Source organism: Trichosurus vulpecula, chromosome 3 (assembly GCF_011100635.1).
Source record: "Trichosurus vulpecula isolate mTriVul1 chromosome 3, mTriVul1.pri, whole genome shotgun sequence".
NCBI lineage: Eukaryota > Metazoa > Chordata > Mammalia > Diprotodontia > Phalangeridae > Trichosurus > Trichosurus vulpecula.
In genome coordinates, this window is record NC_050575.1 from 219,425,530 (window position 1) to 219,443,969 (window position 18,440).

An 18,440-nucleotide genomic window follows, 5' to 3' on the forward strand; every position below is an offset into this window, starting at 1 on the left:
GATGTAAATCTGATTCTTTCCTCTTATATCTCCCAACCACAGCATGAGAACAGGAGGTAGGAAGTTTAAATTCATGACAGGTTGTGGCACAGAAATTCTCTCTTTTTGGAACACAGGAAAGGGGAGAGAAAATACTCAAAATCTTATGCCAGTCTGGGAAAGAGGAAACTGCCTTTTTTTCCCCATTGTTCTTTCTGTCCTTTCACCTTCAACCTTTGATATACTACCTGCATCCTTTGTTACAGTCACCCCACAAGTGAGTACTTCTGATCCAGCTCTGTGCTGGGAAGCATCATCCCTAGTCATCTGATATTCCCATTCACTGCCAGCCCAGGCTCTGCCCTCAGCAGGACATTCAAGGATACATTGGAATGTCATGGACTTGGGACAGGCTTCCACACAAGCAAAGTTGGAATTGAACAGCTTTAACCTCTATCAGTATCTCTTTAACCTCTAACCTCTTACCTGTTAATGTTCTCCATCATTATGGATCCTTTCCTTGTTGTTCTTGCTTTGAATTTAAAAAATCCCTTTTGTTGTCTTTTGTACATTATTAAGAAGTAACTCATTTTCAGATTTGCTCATTTATTAAACACTTATTGAACGCTTACTGTGGATAAGGCACTGTGTTAGGTGCTAAGGGAGCTACAGAGGCAAATAAGAGTTCAAATCTAACCTCAGACACTTAATAGCCCTGTGACTCTGGGCAAGTCATCTAACCCTCTTTGCCTCAGTTTCCTCATTTGTAAAATGAGGTGGAGAAGAAAATGGCAAAACCACTCCTGTATCTTTGCCAAGAGAATCCCAAATGGGGTCACTGAAAAATGATGGACCAGCAACAACAAATACAATCTTTGAGAAAACAAACTGACAGAAAGGAGCTGGGACTACATGAGCTGGGCATCAACAGCAATGGGCCCACCCAGGACTTAACAAGAAAGAATTAGTGACACAAAGAAGGGCAAGAAAAAGGAAAAATAGAAAGGAGAGCTGAGCTTCTGCAGTGAAGGGAGAGAGGTAGAAGTGGGCAGTCAGGCCTTCATTGGCATCTTGAAATAGAGAACTCTGACTGAAACCGTTAGTAGTAATCACCTCTTTGAGGATTCAGGGAAATTCCAAGCTAATATGCACTATATAATAGCCTCTGCTTTCATTCTTGACCTAAGTGTTTCCCATATTCTGATTCTGTTTCCAATTTAAAGAAGCCAGGGTTAGTTGGAAAACACAAAATTTAAATTAGAGTGCCAAACCTCTGTTCTAATTAAGGGGTCTGAGTTATTGCGATTGTATTGATAGTTTTTCAACTTAAATAAACTTCACAACATACTAGAGAAAGGAGTCTCATGGACCTGAGGACCATTATATTGTCTCTAGGCTAAAGGTGAGCTGATTATTGCAACAGCTCCCTGTCTTTCTGGAAATTTAGTCATCCTGTCATAACTATTAGCTTGCTTATACTTTAGTCCCTTGGTTAGGGACAACACGATGTTTGTTTGGAAGGATCATCGTAACCTCAACAGCAGGAGGGGAATTCAGTAAATGGGCAGGTTTTTAGGAGACAAGTAATGAGTGCTGGGGCAGTCTGCCCCTTTTCCAGCTTCCCCCAGGAGATGTAAATAAATATAGTCTTCTTTGAAAGACTGTAAAAACATTTCTCTGCCTTACATAATTATAATTGATAGACCAATGGACTAGAGTTATAAATCTAAATCCTAAAACATGCTATCATGGAAATAGCACAATTTATCAGCTATACCTATTTATAAGGTACTTTAATGTTTACATTGCTCTTAGAATGAGTGGCTTTTTTATGGTTTTATTTTTAAATTCATACTTAATTGCATCAATGTCATGAGATTCCTCATATTGAAAATTCTTCCACTGATATGGATCAGCAATTCTCTTAGGATATAGTCTTAGATAGCTACATGGGGCAGTGAAAGGTTAAATGTCTTTGCCAGAGTCACAAAGGCAGCGTGTTTCAGAGGTAAGACTCAAATTCAGGTCTCTGATTCCAGGGCTCGCCTACCAGCTGCTGTACTGTGCTGCCTCTTGGAGCAGATAGTACAAGTATTCTTGTAGTATTCTGTGTCCTCAGTGTGACTTTGCACAAATCAGGTAACATCTTTCAGTATGTTTCTGAGAGAGAGAGAGAGAGTAAGAGAGACAGACAGAGACAGAGAGAATACTGAAGCTCAGAAAGTTTCAGTGATTTGTCCAATGTCACACAGGTAGCTGAGTGACAGTCAGAATTAGAACTCAGGACCCCTGACTACCAATCCAGGGGTTCCTTCCTCTATACCACTCTCAGTGGTATAGTCAGTTTCTCTTCAGCTTCCCATCAAGGTTCAGGGATAGGCATTCTGTTTTCTGATCACTTTAGGACTAAAGAAAAAGTACTAAGCACATGGGTAAGAACATTAATGAAGCTTCTATTACTACACAGTTCTAGCTTTTCTGCGTTTCTGTAATACTTTGAGTATGATAATCAGCAGTAGTCCTGACTTAGGGTCTAGGACTCTCATCTCCCATTTCTTGGTGGGTGGTTGTTTAGTCTTGGTTTGGTCCAGGGGTGGGGGACCTGTGGCCTTCAGGCCACATGTGGTTTGCTAAGTCCTCGGGTGAGGCTTTTTGACTTGAGTCCAAGTTTTACAGAACAAATCCTTTTATTTTAGGGGATTTGTTCTACGAAGTTTGGATTCAGTCAAAGGGCTGCATTTGAGGACCTAGAGGGCCACATGTGGCCTTGAGGCTGCAGGTTCCCCACCCCTGGTTTGGTCACTTAGCCTCTCTCTGGTTTATTTAAGCCGGGGACATTGTGGTGATAAATGACATTCCAGTAGTGTTGGTAAAAATCCTTTGCATTATACCATCAAGGCATTTTAAAAACTCACCAACAGGTGCTGTAGTCAATAAAAAAAATGCAAGGACCTCTCTATGGCGGTGATTAGGGACTGGAGAGAACTTATTTCATGAGTTTTTGAAGGCATAAGAAAATATCTCTCATCAAAATGACAAATCTTTACTGTACCCAGGATTTGTATCTGGAGAAACTAGGGAAATTTCTTTTAAAAAAAAAAAGGAACTCAAACAGTGGGAAATATTTGACATTCAGCTTCTTTCATTTTATTTGATTATCATGAACCTCTTTTACATGAAGACTTTACTAATCTCCCCAGCTGCACTTCATCTTCAAAGTACCTTCTATTTATTCTTCATATATTTTATGACATCTCCCTGATAGAACACATAAGCTCCTTGAGGATAGGAATTATTCATTTTTTCCTCTTTGTGTCCATAGCACCAAACACAAAACTTGTTAATTGAGGGATTACAATATACTTTATAACCAGAAGTCATTTGAACTTAACACCAACACCATAAAATAGGCAGTATGGGAATTATCATTACTGTTTCACAGGTTAGTACTCCGAGGTTCAGAAAAGTGAAGGGTCCTGTGCCCCAGCTCGCCTACTCGGTAGGTGGCAGAGCCGAAACTCAAACCCTAGTCTTCAGATTCCAGAGTCTAATGCTATTTCTACATACCATAATGCCTCTTTTCCTGGTTGACTGATAGTCATGAGTGCTAATAGTAGATGTTTTCAATTAAATTCAACAAATATTTATTCAGTATCCAGCATATGCAGGGCACTGTTCAGGACTATTTGTTGATACAAAGACAAAAATTAAACGATCTCAGTCCTAAAGGAGTCCACATTCTACCAAATATGTCTATGGAATACATTTGAAATGGAGAATATATATATATACACATATATATGTATATATACATATGTAATATGAAAATGTTATTTTATAATTATAATATAGATATACACAGTGATTATATTATTTCATATATACAATATGCTAAAGTTTAGTGTTTCCTATAATAACTTATTTATAAATTTAATTTAAGGTTGAGAGAAAGCCTCTGGAATGAGTGAGCCATTCACTGATGCTTTGAATAAGTATATTTGAATTGGTATGGCATTTAAGTTGTGAGTACTCAGTTCAAGTCAATTTAACAAAGCATTTTGGTGAGGTAATGTGGTTTAGGGGAACGAGTGCTGGACCTAGAGTCAAGAAGTCCTGGATTCACACTCCACCTTTGATACCTACTAGCTCTCTGACCATGAGTAAGTCTTCTGAGCATCAGGCAACTCTCTAGAATTTATTCAGTGTTAGGTAGATTATTTTTTGCATTAATAGGAGTTTCTATATTGGCCAAATTAAAAAGCCTTAGTGTCATATACAAAATTAGTTTCAATTATTGTTATTGTTAATAGTAATGATAACTACCCCTATTTATAGAAGTACTTTGTAGCTTACAAAGTGATTTTTTTCTTATGACAATTCTATTCTTATATAATATAATAATTATTATCATACCTACTTAATTGGTGAAGAAACCAAAATGTAATAAAAAAGTAAGTGACCCAATGTCACATGGTTACTAAGAGGTGGGGCCAGTTTTAGAGCCCAGGTTCTTTTTGACACCAAGGCCAGCACTCTTGAAACTTCTCCATCATGCCTTTGAATTACAAAGATGCATTTTAAGGACAAAGTAAAACAATGATTGCCTTTTAAAATCAGCATCACGCCAAATAGGCAGTCCTAGAGATTTTATTTCCTGCTTACTCATTTGGGTGTTGTTCATATACAATGAATATTATATTCTTTCTTATTCATCCTTAAATGAATATTATATTCTTTAGAGTTCTTGGAGAACAAATACTAAAGCATCTTAATTTCTTTAATTTTTCCTTTGGTGGTTTGATTTTCTTTTTCAGGCCCATTCCTCAATTTGTTTTGTTCTCTTTAGGTTTCCTTCTAGATGCCCGAAATAGTGATGGCTGCATCCACTCATAAAAGTTCCAGTGCTAGGAATCAGTCTTGAAATCGTTAGGTAAACTTTTTCTTTAAAGCTATTGAATTATAGAGTATAGCCAAAAGTGTAAGGTATTATTACTATAAAATTTTGTGCCTGACAAATTTAATATTAAAGAGTACTGTAAAAGCAAATTGTAGTCTAATAAAATTCACATGCCCATAAAATAACAATTTTTTGTACAAAAGCCTCAAAACTTCAAGAAGTTTGAAAAGAATTTGCCACCAAAATATTTCATATTCATTTTGATAAATTCAACACCCTCCTCTAAATGTTGTTCCTGAACATTTTTGGTTTTAAAATGAGAAGTCAGTCTAATTGACACAAACCATCTGGTCCTCCTAGAGTAAAAAAAAAATGTCAGTACTTTTCTTAAGAAAGAAATAAGGCATAGGAGTGGACAAATCTTGATTTTCTCCATGACCCATGGAGTTCTTTTTGGCTTGGTCTTTGGCTTGGTGAAATCCTGAGATCTATTGGTGTCAGGGAGTAAGCCACTTGGCAAATGAAACCAGAGAAGTTCATAAAACTCAAAGAAATAACTAATGTACTAAGATTTTAATGAGTTAGAATAAAATTTAATAAAAAATGTTTGGAAATTTGGAAAGATGTGCATAAAATCCAAATCCTTCTTTGACTCAAGCAGTTATTAATATTAATCCTTCATCAATCATTCTTAAGCAATCACTTCGATTTAATTAAATCATTGAAATGTTATTATTCATACTTATTGGAAGTAGTAGAATAAGTACAAATATGGATCTTGTGTAGAAGTAATGTAGACACTGACTCATTATTCCAGAAGGTGTGGGAGTAGTACAGACATTAATTGAGTTAAAGCCATTGATGGAAACTCCATTATGTCTTGGTGGACTGCAATATTGTTGTAAACCATCCAAAATGGAGATCTGCATGGACCAAAGTCACCAGATCTTTGCCAAGTCCTCACATCATCAAGGCAAAGAATATCTGGCTTCAGAGATATATTTGTAAGATAATATATTAGACTCCATGCTCCAGTTTGGGCAAAACCAGCCCAAATTGCTTTTAGGAGGGAAAATAGTTCATAACTGCTGCTTTGCTAGATATAGTCAGCCAGCAGCAGAACAAATGCATTTGAGAATCATCAGAGATATAGTCTATATATAGTATATAACTGTTTCTTCCTTTTTCTATCCTCAATGGTCTGTGGTCCACACCCAATCTGATCTGAGTGGAAAAGAAGTGATTTTTCTCATGTTGAACTAGGAGACAAAAGGATGACAATATATAAGCCTACGTGTATGTGGACAGGGGAGAGGGGCAAGAGATGGTTGGAGCAAAGACAGAAAAGGGAAATAATTGAACTCTGTCACTTCAGAAAATGTAGGAATAAAAACAAAGTTAGGTTTTTTTTTTCCTTCAATTTTTACTTCTTTATACATGAGTTGATTAGTCATTTTAATCTTGCCTCCATAAAAAATAGCTATTTTCCCTAGATAATCACTATTATAGTATACTATATACCAAATGAAATTATGTTGGCTATATTCTTTAAGTATCATGCCTGCATTAAGGAAAATTAAGAAAGTACAAACAATGTATGTTTGTACATTGTACAAAACTATGACAAAATCTCAGCCACAAAAGGCTTTTGACATAGGGAAAGAGATTTCTGTGGTCTTAAGGTACCAGGCATTGTCTTTGAGAAAAGGGACAAAACAATAGAAGTCCATTATTATGATTTTGGTCAAAATAGGCTTTGCCGACTTGGTATTTATTTTACAGGGAGACACAATGATTTTTTGTAAAGAACCTTGGGCCAATTGTATGGTCTATTACTGAGTATTATGTATTTCATATATTTAAAGATGATATTTTATTCTATATCTTGTCTCACCAGTTTTCCTGAAGTACACCTAAAAATGAAGCCTTCCCTTGACTGCTAATGGCGCTCACTTCTATCATTATGGAAATGGTCTTCCTCTTGCTGAAAATGTCTCTAATTCTTTGACAACGGCTTAAGAACAATGGGGTCAAGTACACTTGGTAAAGCAGCGACATTGGATGAATTGTTGAGCACATGCATCGAAATGTTTGGTAGGAGCCTCTTCTCATCTCATTTCACACAGAAGTGTCTCATTAGCATCGGCATTAAACTAGAAGACTGGGGCTTATTCAGCTTGATGGGGAATACTAGAAAAATGGCAGGTTAAAAAAGTAGTATTATGGGTACTAGGCAAGATCTTTCTCTACTGATATAACATGCTGTGGCTATGGGAGAAAGAGAAGGAAATGAGGAAAATACTAGAGTACCTTCTTGAAACTTCTATTTTTGTTTTGCAGATGACAGGGGAGAACTGAGCAACAGTTATTTGCCAAGAATCGTTCTTTTGATGCACCGATGGTATCTATCATCCACTGAGCTGGCGGGAAAACTTCTCTCAATATATCTTTGCCAATTGTGTCTTTCTCACTAGGCCTTGGCAGTATAACAAATACATTATCAGTGATGCATTTGGGCATTGACTATGTCTAACTAACACAAAGATGTCATGACTAAAACAGAAAACTTTAGTCAGTCATCCAGCTGTTTTGTGTATGCACTTGGATATTCAGTTTAAACAGGCCAATTGGGTAATGGATTGAATTTGTTTGCTTTTTTCAATCTGGTTGGTTTAGCTCTAGATTTCCTTAGAGATTAACATGTAAAATGGTGAAATGATGAAACAGTAGCTAAATTTATAACTCATCCTGTCTTGTACTTAAATGTATTATTGTCTGCAAAGAGGGAACACCATTGTTCAGTTGATTTCATTAAGGGTCATGATTAGAGGAAAGGAAGTAGGGTATATGTATGAGTGTATAAACACACACACACACACACACACACGTTTATATATAGATAATATATGTAATGTACATTCCATGTTATGTTCTTTATTAATATATTCTTGATATTACATATAATTTATGTATTATAAAGTGTGTGTGTGTGTGTGTGTGTGTGTATGTACAGCGCCTCCAGCACTGACAGTTAAGTGACTTGCCCAGGATGTCAGAAGCAGGATTTGAACCAGATGTTCTTGATTCCACTTTGTATCCTCACTGCCTATCATAAATGTAGTTGCTTTGTATACATTTTAATTTTCTTTCCATGCTGCCTCTCAGGGCTTTATGATCTTCTTTTAGTCAAAGTGTATAGCTGTCTCATATACGTATTAATTTTTATTGCAAAATTTTTCCAGGGAAGCAGTATGGTAGAGGGGTAAAAATATTGAACTTAGAGTGAGGAGATACCTGGGTTCAAACCCTGCTTCTATTACTTATAAGCTTATTGTTTGATTGTGACCATAGGCAATTCATAACATCCCTGGACCTCAATTTCCTCATCTATAAAATGGGTGTAGTGGTTTATAAGCCTCGAAGTGCTATATAAATGTCATCTCCTAATATCTGGAATATAGTACTAGAACCCAAGGGATTGAAAGCATTCTAAGACCACAAATGAACAGGAATTTCCAGAACATTGAATCTAATTACCCTTTTATCAGTTACCTGATAGCACAACTCATTTATGCTTGGGATACTTAAAAGCAGAGTTGTTTCATTTATAGGCAATTGTGCTCACAAGGAACATTTATCCTGAATATCTCATTTGAACCTTACAACAACTCTGTGAGATAGGTGCTATTATTAAATATCCCCATTTTACAGCTGGGAAAACAGGCTGAGAGGTAAAGTTATTTGTCCAGGGTCATACAGCTAGTAAGGGTCTGAGGCTGGATTTGATCTCAGGTTTTTCCTGACTTTGGGCCCAGTACTATTTGCCACCTAGTTTGCCACCTAGCTGCCATCAAATGAGGTAATATTTGTAAAGCACTTGGCACAGTTCCTGGTACATAGTAGGAACTTAATAAATACTTACTCCCTCCCATTTTCCTTCCTCCTTCCCCCTCTTTATCCTATATGCACAATTATTTTATATACCCCTCCCCTTCTTTGTTATTAAAACAAGTTTGCATTTTTAGCTGAGCTTGTGTTTGAAAATATAGTCAATTCTCCATTTCCCATCTGGTTTGTCAATCTTATAGATTATCTGCAGCATGTTTTAAATACCAGATGCCCTGTTTTCTCAGTGAAGGTAAAAATACTGTTATCAGTGTGAACTAAATTATCACAGGTATACCTCCAGCATTTTTTTCATTTTTTAACTCTTTGTTTTGGTTGGATAGCAGTCTTTTCTCACACCCTAGATTAGCTGATTTGTTAGAACTGGAGTTGAGCCAGAGGCATGGACTGTTTGAAACCGATTTCAGCTTGGCTCACAACTGAGAGATCTTGGGTGATCCCTGATGGAGTAGGAGATGATACATAATTGGACAACCACCTAAAAACTCTGTGGAATAAATCAAGCTAAAGTTGGATAAAAATACGCTTAAGTCAGTGTGAGATTTTGAAAAGAGCTTGCTCCAAATCTGGGCTCTACCTTTTACCAGCTCTGTAAGATTGGATGAAACACATCATTTCTCAGAGTCTTTTACTCTTAACCTATAAAATGGGGATAATGCCACTTTCCCTACTAACCTTATAGGGTTATTGTGAAGCACAAATGACATATTGTGAAAAATCTGTAACCTTAAAACACAATGGAAATATGAACTGTTATTATTTTCATTAACAAACCTACGTACCGTGATGCTTGTGGGGAAGGATGTGATGAATTCCGCCTAAAGGTCTGCTACTTCATGAGGTAAGTATTACTTTAAATTTCCCAGTGCTTTTGTCTCTAATTCTGGAAAGCCAGAGAATTCCTATTGGGTTCATAAATTTAGGTGCAGCTTAAGGGAACTGTGGGCTGAAGTCTAAACGTCATCTTTGGAGCACATATAAAGGAAGCAGAAATAAGGAAGGAGCCTTCATAACCTGACCCTTTCCTCCCATTCTAGTCTCCTTAAACCATCCTTCCTTCCAGATACCCTAGGATCTAGTGTCACTGGCCTCCTTGCTGTTCCTCACACATGACTCTCCATTTTCCAGTTCAACAGTTTTCACTGACTGTCCCCCGTGCCTAGAATGCTCTTCTTTATCTCTGCCTCTGATTTCCTTGGCTTCCTTCACATCTCTCCTAAAGTCCCATCTTCTGCAAGAAGCCTTTTCCAGGCCTCTTTAATTTTAATGCCTTCCCTCTGAGACCAACCCTAATTTGTACTTGTACATAATTGTTTGAGTGCTGTCTCTCCCCCATTAGACTATGATACATCTTGTGACCAGCTGAGACTTTTTTTTTGTGCCTTTCTTTGTAGCCCCAGTGTTTAACATAGTGCTTAGAATGTAGTAGGTGCTGAATAAATGCTAGTTGACTAAATGACTTAGTAAAATTTTTTTCTACTTGGAATTACAACAGGATCTCCATTAATATCATGGCCTATTTAGGTTTGTTACTTTAAAAAAGTATTTTTATTGCTGTTATTTGGCTCGGACAAGAGACTACTGAATTTGGAGTCAAAAGACAGAAATTCAAATCCTGGCTCTGTTGCTTACTACCTGGGTGACCTTAGGCAAATCGCTTAACTTCCCTGTACCTCATTTCTTTATCTGTACTATGAGGTTAGACTGTACGGCATTTAGGCCCCTTTCAGCTGTAGGGCTATCTTTAGTCACAATATGTAGTATTTAAGGAAAAATAGTTTTCATCCCAATTCTCTGGCCCGTGGGTAGGTGGGAGGTCAAATTGTTGTAAAAACATGTTTAGAAAATCAAAACAAATCTTGGGATTTATTCCTTTCACACCTTCCATCCGAAAAATCATTGTACACATCCCCATACTGGCCTCTTTGTTTTTGGTAGCAAAGGGTTTGCTTTGATCTGTGGCTCTGTCTGGGGCAGCTATGAGGCTCAGTGAGATAGTGTGCTGGGTCTGGAGTCAGGGAGACTCATCTTCCTGAGTTCAAATCTGGCCTCAGACACTTACTTGCTATGTAACCCTGAGCAAGTCATTTAACCCTATTGGCCTGTGTTTCCTCATCTGTAAAATGAGCTGGAGAAGGAAATGGCCAACCACTCCAGTGTCTTTGCCAAGAAAACCCCATATGGGGTCAAGAGGGGTTGGACATGACTGAAATGACACAACAGCAGCAGCAGTGGCTCTGTCTAAAAAGAGTTTTCTGTCTGTGATTCTTCCTGGATGTCTACCTTATGGTTGTGGCATTTAAGCCTCATGCTCTGTGGATATGAAACCAGAGGGCCACTTCCTCACCATGGAAACCAGGGATAAACATCCCCATTTAGTTAGGCCTTTATCTTGTCCTGGAACCCTCCAAAAATATTCCATGCCTTCTCTTGCATCAGCCCTGTGGTGAATAGCAGCATGGAGCACAGTGAAAAGGCAGCCCTCTTTCCTAGGTCCTTGGGAGTTGGGCCCTCCGGCCAACTTTTTATATATTTTATTTGAATGTTATATTTAATTTTATTTAAATATATTAAGTGTTAATTTAAATAAGAACCACAAAAATAACTTGTCATTTTGGAGTGGGAAATAGGGGAAGAATTCAATCATGGAGTTTATCTGATATCATGCAAAACCAGAAGAATCTAAAGACTGAATTATTCATTTTTTAACTACTTGGATGGGCATTGTGTAGAGACAGCCTTTATCTGACTGATATTCTGTATTAAATATGTTTTTACACAAAATATGTAGAGTTACATAGAAAAAAATCACAGAATTGTTCTATGGCTTAATTTCTTATATTTGTGATATTCTCTGAAGAACATCATTAAAATATTGGGCCGTATGTGTTGATACCAAACTTTGCAGATTTTTTCCTTCATTATCTGTCTCTAAAATTTGTAGAAATAAGTCATATAGATAAATAGGTGATAGATAGAGGATATTAAGCACCTATTATGCGTCAGACACTGTGCCAAGCAATGGTGTACAAATATAAGCAAACAGGATAGTCCCTTCCCTCAAGGAGTTTATATTCTAATGGCAAAACAATACTTAAAGGAGCACTTGACTCACTCTCTGGGAGTGAAGATACCTCTGAAGTATCCTAGAGGCCTGATTCATATAAGGCAAAAGACTCCGCTATCAAAGTCAGGGGGATGCTAAGGGTGTGGTCTACTTTTTTCAGGTTGGAGATGCTTGGAGAGTGGGACCATATCCAGAAAACTTCATCTCAGGATTAATTTTAAAATAAGAGATTTTTCTCTATTCATAAGAAAATGGTAATCTAACAAGGAAAGAAAATCAAGAAAAATTGTTATCAAAACTGGGGGGAAATGGACTTTGATCTACGATTCAAAGGAATGGAGGTTGGATATGGTACATTAGACAGAGAAAGGTAGATCATTTAATTCAATGAGAGCTCTTGGGCAGAGAATCCAAAGAATATTATAGTCTGAGACTATCACTTGACATTCCATACCTTTCAGATACTGGATTCTGGAGTTCCCAGCAGAATTTAATCTGGATCTTGGTTTGATTCATATGACCGAAGAGTTTCAGGAAGTAGCCAGCCAGCTGGGATATGAAAAACATATCAACCTCATTGACATATCCAGCATGTAAGTAGGGCACATGTGCCCCTCCATCAAATATGAGGAATTACCTCTTCTCGGGATTACTAGTGACATTCTGGGCTAACCTCATTACAGATCATTTAAGGACTTGTACTTAATGTTCTCCCTTTGGAGAGCAACCACATTGGACAAGGCTATAAGATGTAGGCTATGCAATTTCCTTGTACTCATCTATGTTGTGTAATGGGAACCTGTAAGTAATGTCAGTCCTGTCTTCCATATGCTGTCAAGGTGGCCCTTAAGAACTGGATAGATTGGTTTTTAATTATGCATTTGATGCTTAAGCAGTATATACATTCGTACATGTTGATTGATACATTCTGCACTTTGACATAGAAAAACAAATAATACTTGCGTTAACTTTTTCCCTCTTAGTGTCTTCTTGATTACATGGAAATGTAATCATGCCCATGGCAAAAGGTGTGACAGAGAAGAATGCTCGGATAGGTGTTTGGGGAAGGAGACTGAGCTTAGGGAAATATGAATAATGAGGGAACAAAAACACGTCAATGAAATGAACTCTGCCCTTTTCCTTTTCTGTCTCCCTCCCCACCATAGCTGTTAAGGGCTGAGGGGCTGGGATTCTAAAATAAGCAGAGGAGGAAGGTCATCATTCTGTATCCTCACACAACGCCAGGAAATGCATCAAAATTATCATTCCCTTAGGGGACAAGGGACTGACCAAATGGTAGTGAGTGTACTTCCCTAAGCATGAGAGAAGTAGTAAGTTTGAGGCATATATCATCCCTTTCTGCTTTTAAGGGGGTAGCAAAATGTACTGAAAAGAGCTCAGGATTTGGAGACCTGATTCAAACACTGGCTTCACCAATTACTATTTAAATGACCTTGGACAAGTCTCTTGGCCTCTCTGGGCTTCAGTTCCTTCATCTGTAAAACGAGGAGGATTAAGATAAATGACCTTGGAGATCCCTTCCAACTCTATATCTATGTTACTTTTGTTAATTAAGTGGTACAGAGAATTAAGGTCTATATATAGTTACCTCACTGAGAACAAATTAATTCAATTAATTTATTGAATATCTACTGTGCATTTAACAATGCTCTCTAGGCTCCAGTCAAACTAGATTATTCTTCGTCCTCTGAGTATACTTTATGCCATTTCTTAGACACTTTCCTTTGCCTAGTATGCCCTTCTGCTCCCTTTTGTCTGTTGACTTTTTACAAGTCCTTTAAATTTTACCTCCTCAGTGAAATCTTTCATTATATCCTCCCAGGTCTCATAAAGCAGTGGATTTTCTATCTTTATTATGTATTATTTATTATTTTGTATTGTAGTTAGCATTGTATTTGCTATGTTCCCAGATTAGACTATACATGTTACATTATGGCTAGAACAGTATATTATCTACATTTTTTATCTCCCAGTGCATCTCACAATACTCTGTACCTAGTATGCTTAAAAAAGTTTGTGCAATTGAATTGAATCGAATCAAAGGTCACATACCAATTCAGCCTCTAGCGCTAATCAACAAGCATTTATTAAGTACCTACTATGTGCTAGGAGCTTTGCTAGGTGCTAGAGATACAAAGACAGACATGAAATAATCCCTGCCCTAGAAGACTGCATGAATAGTAATTATCGTTATAGCAAAGCAGGCAAAGTGGGAATAAAGAAGTATTTAACACTTTTTTGAGCATTGATCAGATCAGACCTGATCTGATTTAATAGGGTTAATATATTATGGGACTTACTGGGCTGCCTCTTGGCAAAATTGTGTAGCATGGGCCATTTTTCTCCCCCATCTTTATGTCTGGCCAAGTGCCCAGTTCTTTCATGCTGAGGCCTCTACATTCATGCTCCATGTGGGTGGCACCTCCTGCCTTAGCTATTTCCCATAAATTCCATCTCCATAAAAATGTATTTGCCCTGAGTTTAGTCCCTGCAAAGTCCATCCTTCATGGTCACCACTAGGTGCTAACAATGTTGACAGAGCCCTGAGTTTGGACCCACTTCAGACATTTGCTAGATGAGAGCATATGCAAGTTGTCAAACTGTTCTGAGCTTCAGTTTCTTCATTTGCAAACTGGGAATAGTAACAATAGTACCGACCTTAGAGGGTTTTGTGAGGATCAAGTGACATGGGGAATACTTGGCAAACCTGAAACTTATATCAATGCCAGTCATGATTATTACCATAATTACTAATAACAATAACCATAATTCCTCCAAGGGGTTTTTGCATTGGTAACAGGAACATGTAGGAGATCTCTTAATCCAAAGGAACGACTTCAGTGCTAGGTTGGCAAATCTGTTAGGAAGATTATTTGAGGGTAAACGGTACTTTTCATGTCCCAGAATAATGATCTATAAGAAACTCACTGCTTTATACGTAGGGCTGCCATTGGCACCTTTTGTGCCTAGTAGACCTTCAATTAATATTTAGAGCCATTTGGAAGGAATCTTTGATAGATTTCAGCTAGTCCAATCTCCTAACTTTACACACAGGGAAACTGAATCTCAGAGAGGTGAAATGATTTAATTAAGATCACCATGGAGTATAGTAGAGATATGATCAGCACCCAGGTCTTCTTATTCTCAGAACAATCGGTGCTCTGTCCATTATACCACAACATGTCATATTGAATTTAGTTCTGAGCTGAGTAAAATCTGAATTTTTTGGCGTGATGCCATGTTATTCCAACCAGATAATAATTTTCATGATCTGCCTCCTATCATGTGGCTTGGCAATTTCTGGAGTGACTTTCTTTAATGAATGTTATTATACTGTGTGTTGGTCAGAAGTCAGAGTATGGTATAGATTAGCTTGTGGTTTCAAGGCTAGTCCCCTTAGGGAACAGCTAAAGTCACAGAGAGAAAAATTTGGGGAGTCATCTGCTAAATGCGTCCTACTTGTCGTATTGGCTTAATAACCATTGGATGGAGTGTTCAGTGATCTGGACAAAATACCTAAATCAATCAACAAGCAGGTGTTAAGCACTCATGGGCTTTTTATTAGATGATGGAGACACAAGAAGCTTGCAGTTCTATTGGGGGAGACAATGAGTCCGTATATAAGTACGTAGAGAACAACAACTATTGAGTACAGTAAACTTAGCATGGGCCTGGACCACATTGACCAGATTTTCGTTTCTTGCAGTCCTTCCTATGACTGGATGAGAAGAGTCACACAGAGAAAAAAAGTGTCTAAGAAGGGAAAAGCTTGTCTGCTGTTCGACCATCTGGAGCCCATTGAACTGGCTGAGCACCTTACTTTTCTGGAGCACAAATCTTTCAGACGGATTTCAGTAAGAAACTTGACAGTTTCTGTTCCAAGGATAACATGCCAGCTTCCCGAACACCATTTCCATTTTTTTGAAAGAGTTGGCAGCCTCTGTCACTGTGCCCCCCTGGAAACTTTCCCATAGTCTCACAAGAACAAGCCCTTTGAAACAAAGAGAAATATTATCCTGTCATTGTTTGTGGCTAAGAAGTTAACCTTCCACCCGTTTTTTCAATATCTTCTTTGTAGGAGTAAAGTTGACTTTTTTTGGTTTGCTTTTCATTTTGTTTTTTTCAGATATGCTCTAGAGTTATTGACATTCAAAATTAAACTACATTTATTTAAATTTAGATTTTTGCTCCTTTGAGGGGAAGGAATAATTTGTTGTTTGGGTTTGGGTTAACTGTCTAATTGTGGTTGGTGGCTTAAATCTGAAATTGTAGCCTTCAGGGTGTAGCCCAAAGTTGGGCTCTTTCCTTTCCTGGGATCAGGACCCTGAACCAAAATGCCGCTTTCCTACTCATCTTGATACTACCTTCTTCCTCTTTTCTACATTCTTTTTTCTTCCTCAAGCCCTGGGTCCAGTTCTTTCAAAGGGCCTACTCACTCATTTACTATCATCATACTTCCATAATTCTCTGCAATTAGTCATTTTCTTATGCAACCTCTGGCGGTTTTTATTTGTCCTCCCATGTTCTGTGACCATGTCAGTTCCCTTCTTTCCTCTGTACTGTAGCCTGAGTGGCACTGACATCAGGGCTCTCTGGAGCAGTACTTTCACTGCTGAAACAGTTTGTGTACAGTAGAGCGTTTGGTGACAAGCATGCATTTCTAAAGGATGGTTTCCTCCACTAGGAAATGTGCTCCCATTTGCAGTGGACATTAGGGATTTCCTATAGGCAGACACACAGTGGGAGTCAAGGGATCCTTGCAAGGAATTATCTGAAGGTGCACACACATTTGATGGCATTACTGTTGAATGTCTGAAAGCATTCCTAACTTGTAGTCTTTGGTTAAAAGTAGCCCTAGTTTTCCTTGCTTTCATTTCTTAGCCTTTCCTAACTGAGATTTTTATCTTTATTTTTGACTAGCTGCCCCTTCCCCTGAAAAGATATTAATTTCCTCTTTCTTGGTATAGGTTTTTGTCTGTTAGATGTAAGAGTCTTAATGTTCTTTATGTTACCCTTTATGTAAATACACAATGGAGGAACTGTACATATTAAGGAAAAAATGTCAAGATTGTAAATGTGTTACGGAATATAAAAAACATGATGTAAATTATGGCTAGATGGATGGATGACAGATAAATGATAATTTGATTCATACATAATTATCAAAACATAGCTAGGTAAATAGATAAAACAAAGAAGTTGCTTCTCTTGTCTAAAAAGCATTTTGATATTCTGCTCCGGTGAGATTCAGCATTTCTAACTCTTCCTTCACTAGTTCACAGATTATCAAAGCTATGTAATTCATGGCTGCCTGGAGAATAACCCAACCCTGGAAAGATCCATTGCTTTATTTAATGGGATTTCTAAATGGGTCCAATTGATGGTTCTTAGCAAGCCAACTCCACAGCAAAGAGCCGAAGTCATCACTAAATTTATAAATGTTGCCCAGGTAAGGACACTTTTCTCTTTTTGTGTCTAGTAATTAGACTTAAGGCAAGATATTCTAAACCAGAGATACTTAACCTACATGAACTTTTAAAAAAATATTTTGATAATTATACTTTAATTTTATGTATTTTGTTCTAATCATTTAAAAAATTATTCTGAGAAGGGTTAATAGGCTTGATCACATTGCCAAAGGGGTCCAAGGCACAAAAAGTTAAGAACTCCTGTTCCAAATGTTTCTTCAGAGTATTCTCTACTGAGAAAGGCTAGTAGACAAATTTTACATTCTTGTTATAGACACGTTGAATAATAGTTTTGCCTAATGGATTTCTCATGATTACATTAGGCGTTCCTCGTTTGTTTAATCATTCATTCAAATATTAAGGATTTATTAAGCCCTTCTCCATGACATTTGTCTTTCAGAAACTCCTTCAGCTACAGAATTTTAATACATTGATGGCAGTGGTGGGAGGACTGAGCCATAGTTCTATTTCCCGCCTCAAAGAGACTCATTCTCATCTTTCTTCAGAAGTCACAAAGGTACTTGTGGGATTTACTCAAATTTAAAACAAAAGACTTGTTTGCCAGAACTTGTTGTTTATGGGCAGTAGATACACATTTGTTGTGGGGGGCTTATTTTCTTCTGCAAATGGGGATTGTGAAAAAATTGAGCAAAATTGGCACTATTCTGTGAAGATAATCTTAACAAAAAGAAAATTAAGTATTTTAAGGATGAGCTAACCTTCCCTCTGAGCATCTCCTATTCATAGTGCAATGGAGGATGAACTTTGTCACACTATACCTGACTAAAGTAGTATAAGAAGGAAATAGAGTCCTGATGGTAATTTTAATGCAGTGTCCCAGTACAATATGTCTCATTTCTTTTAAGCATTGTCAAGGTTTCCTTCTCATTCTATTTCTCCAAGGTCAAAATTTATCATCCATTCTTTTCTTTCCTGGAAAGTCCTTTCTCATTTTCTGCTAAGATGAACATCACCTGATTTGGAGAAATTCTCATTGTATTCTATTACTGTATCTTAGTACATTTAACTGACTAATTGAGCCAGATTCTGGTTTTCTCATAAAAACTTCCACTTTACTTACCTAAAATGCATTCTTGTATAA

At 37.4% G+C, this 18,440-nt stretch overlaps 1 protein-coding gene across 1 annotated transcript in view; it reads left to right on the forward strand.

Annotated features, from left to right (window-relative positions):
* RASGRP3 (RAS guanyl releasing protein 3) overlaps positions 1 to 18,440 on the forward strand; it is a 116,900-nt gene that overhangs the window by 28,668 nt on the left and 69,792 nt on the right. Inside the window, 8 exon segments of the mRNA XM_036751774.1 lie at positions 4,826 to 4,909; positions 6,774 to 6,970; positions 7,217 to 7,319; positions 9,561 to 9,623; positions 12,311 to 12,442; positions 15,577 to 15,724; positions 17,146 to 17,319; positions 17,739 to 17,855. Of these exon segments, the coding sequence (XP_036607669.1) occupies positions 6,901 to 6,970; positions 7,217 to 7,319; positions 9,561 to 9,623; positions 12,311 to 12,442; positions 15,577 to 15,724; positions 17,146 to 17,319; positions 17,739 to 17,855 (807 nt within the window). The 5' untranslated portion in view covers positions 4,826 to 4,909; positions 6,774 to 6,900.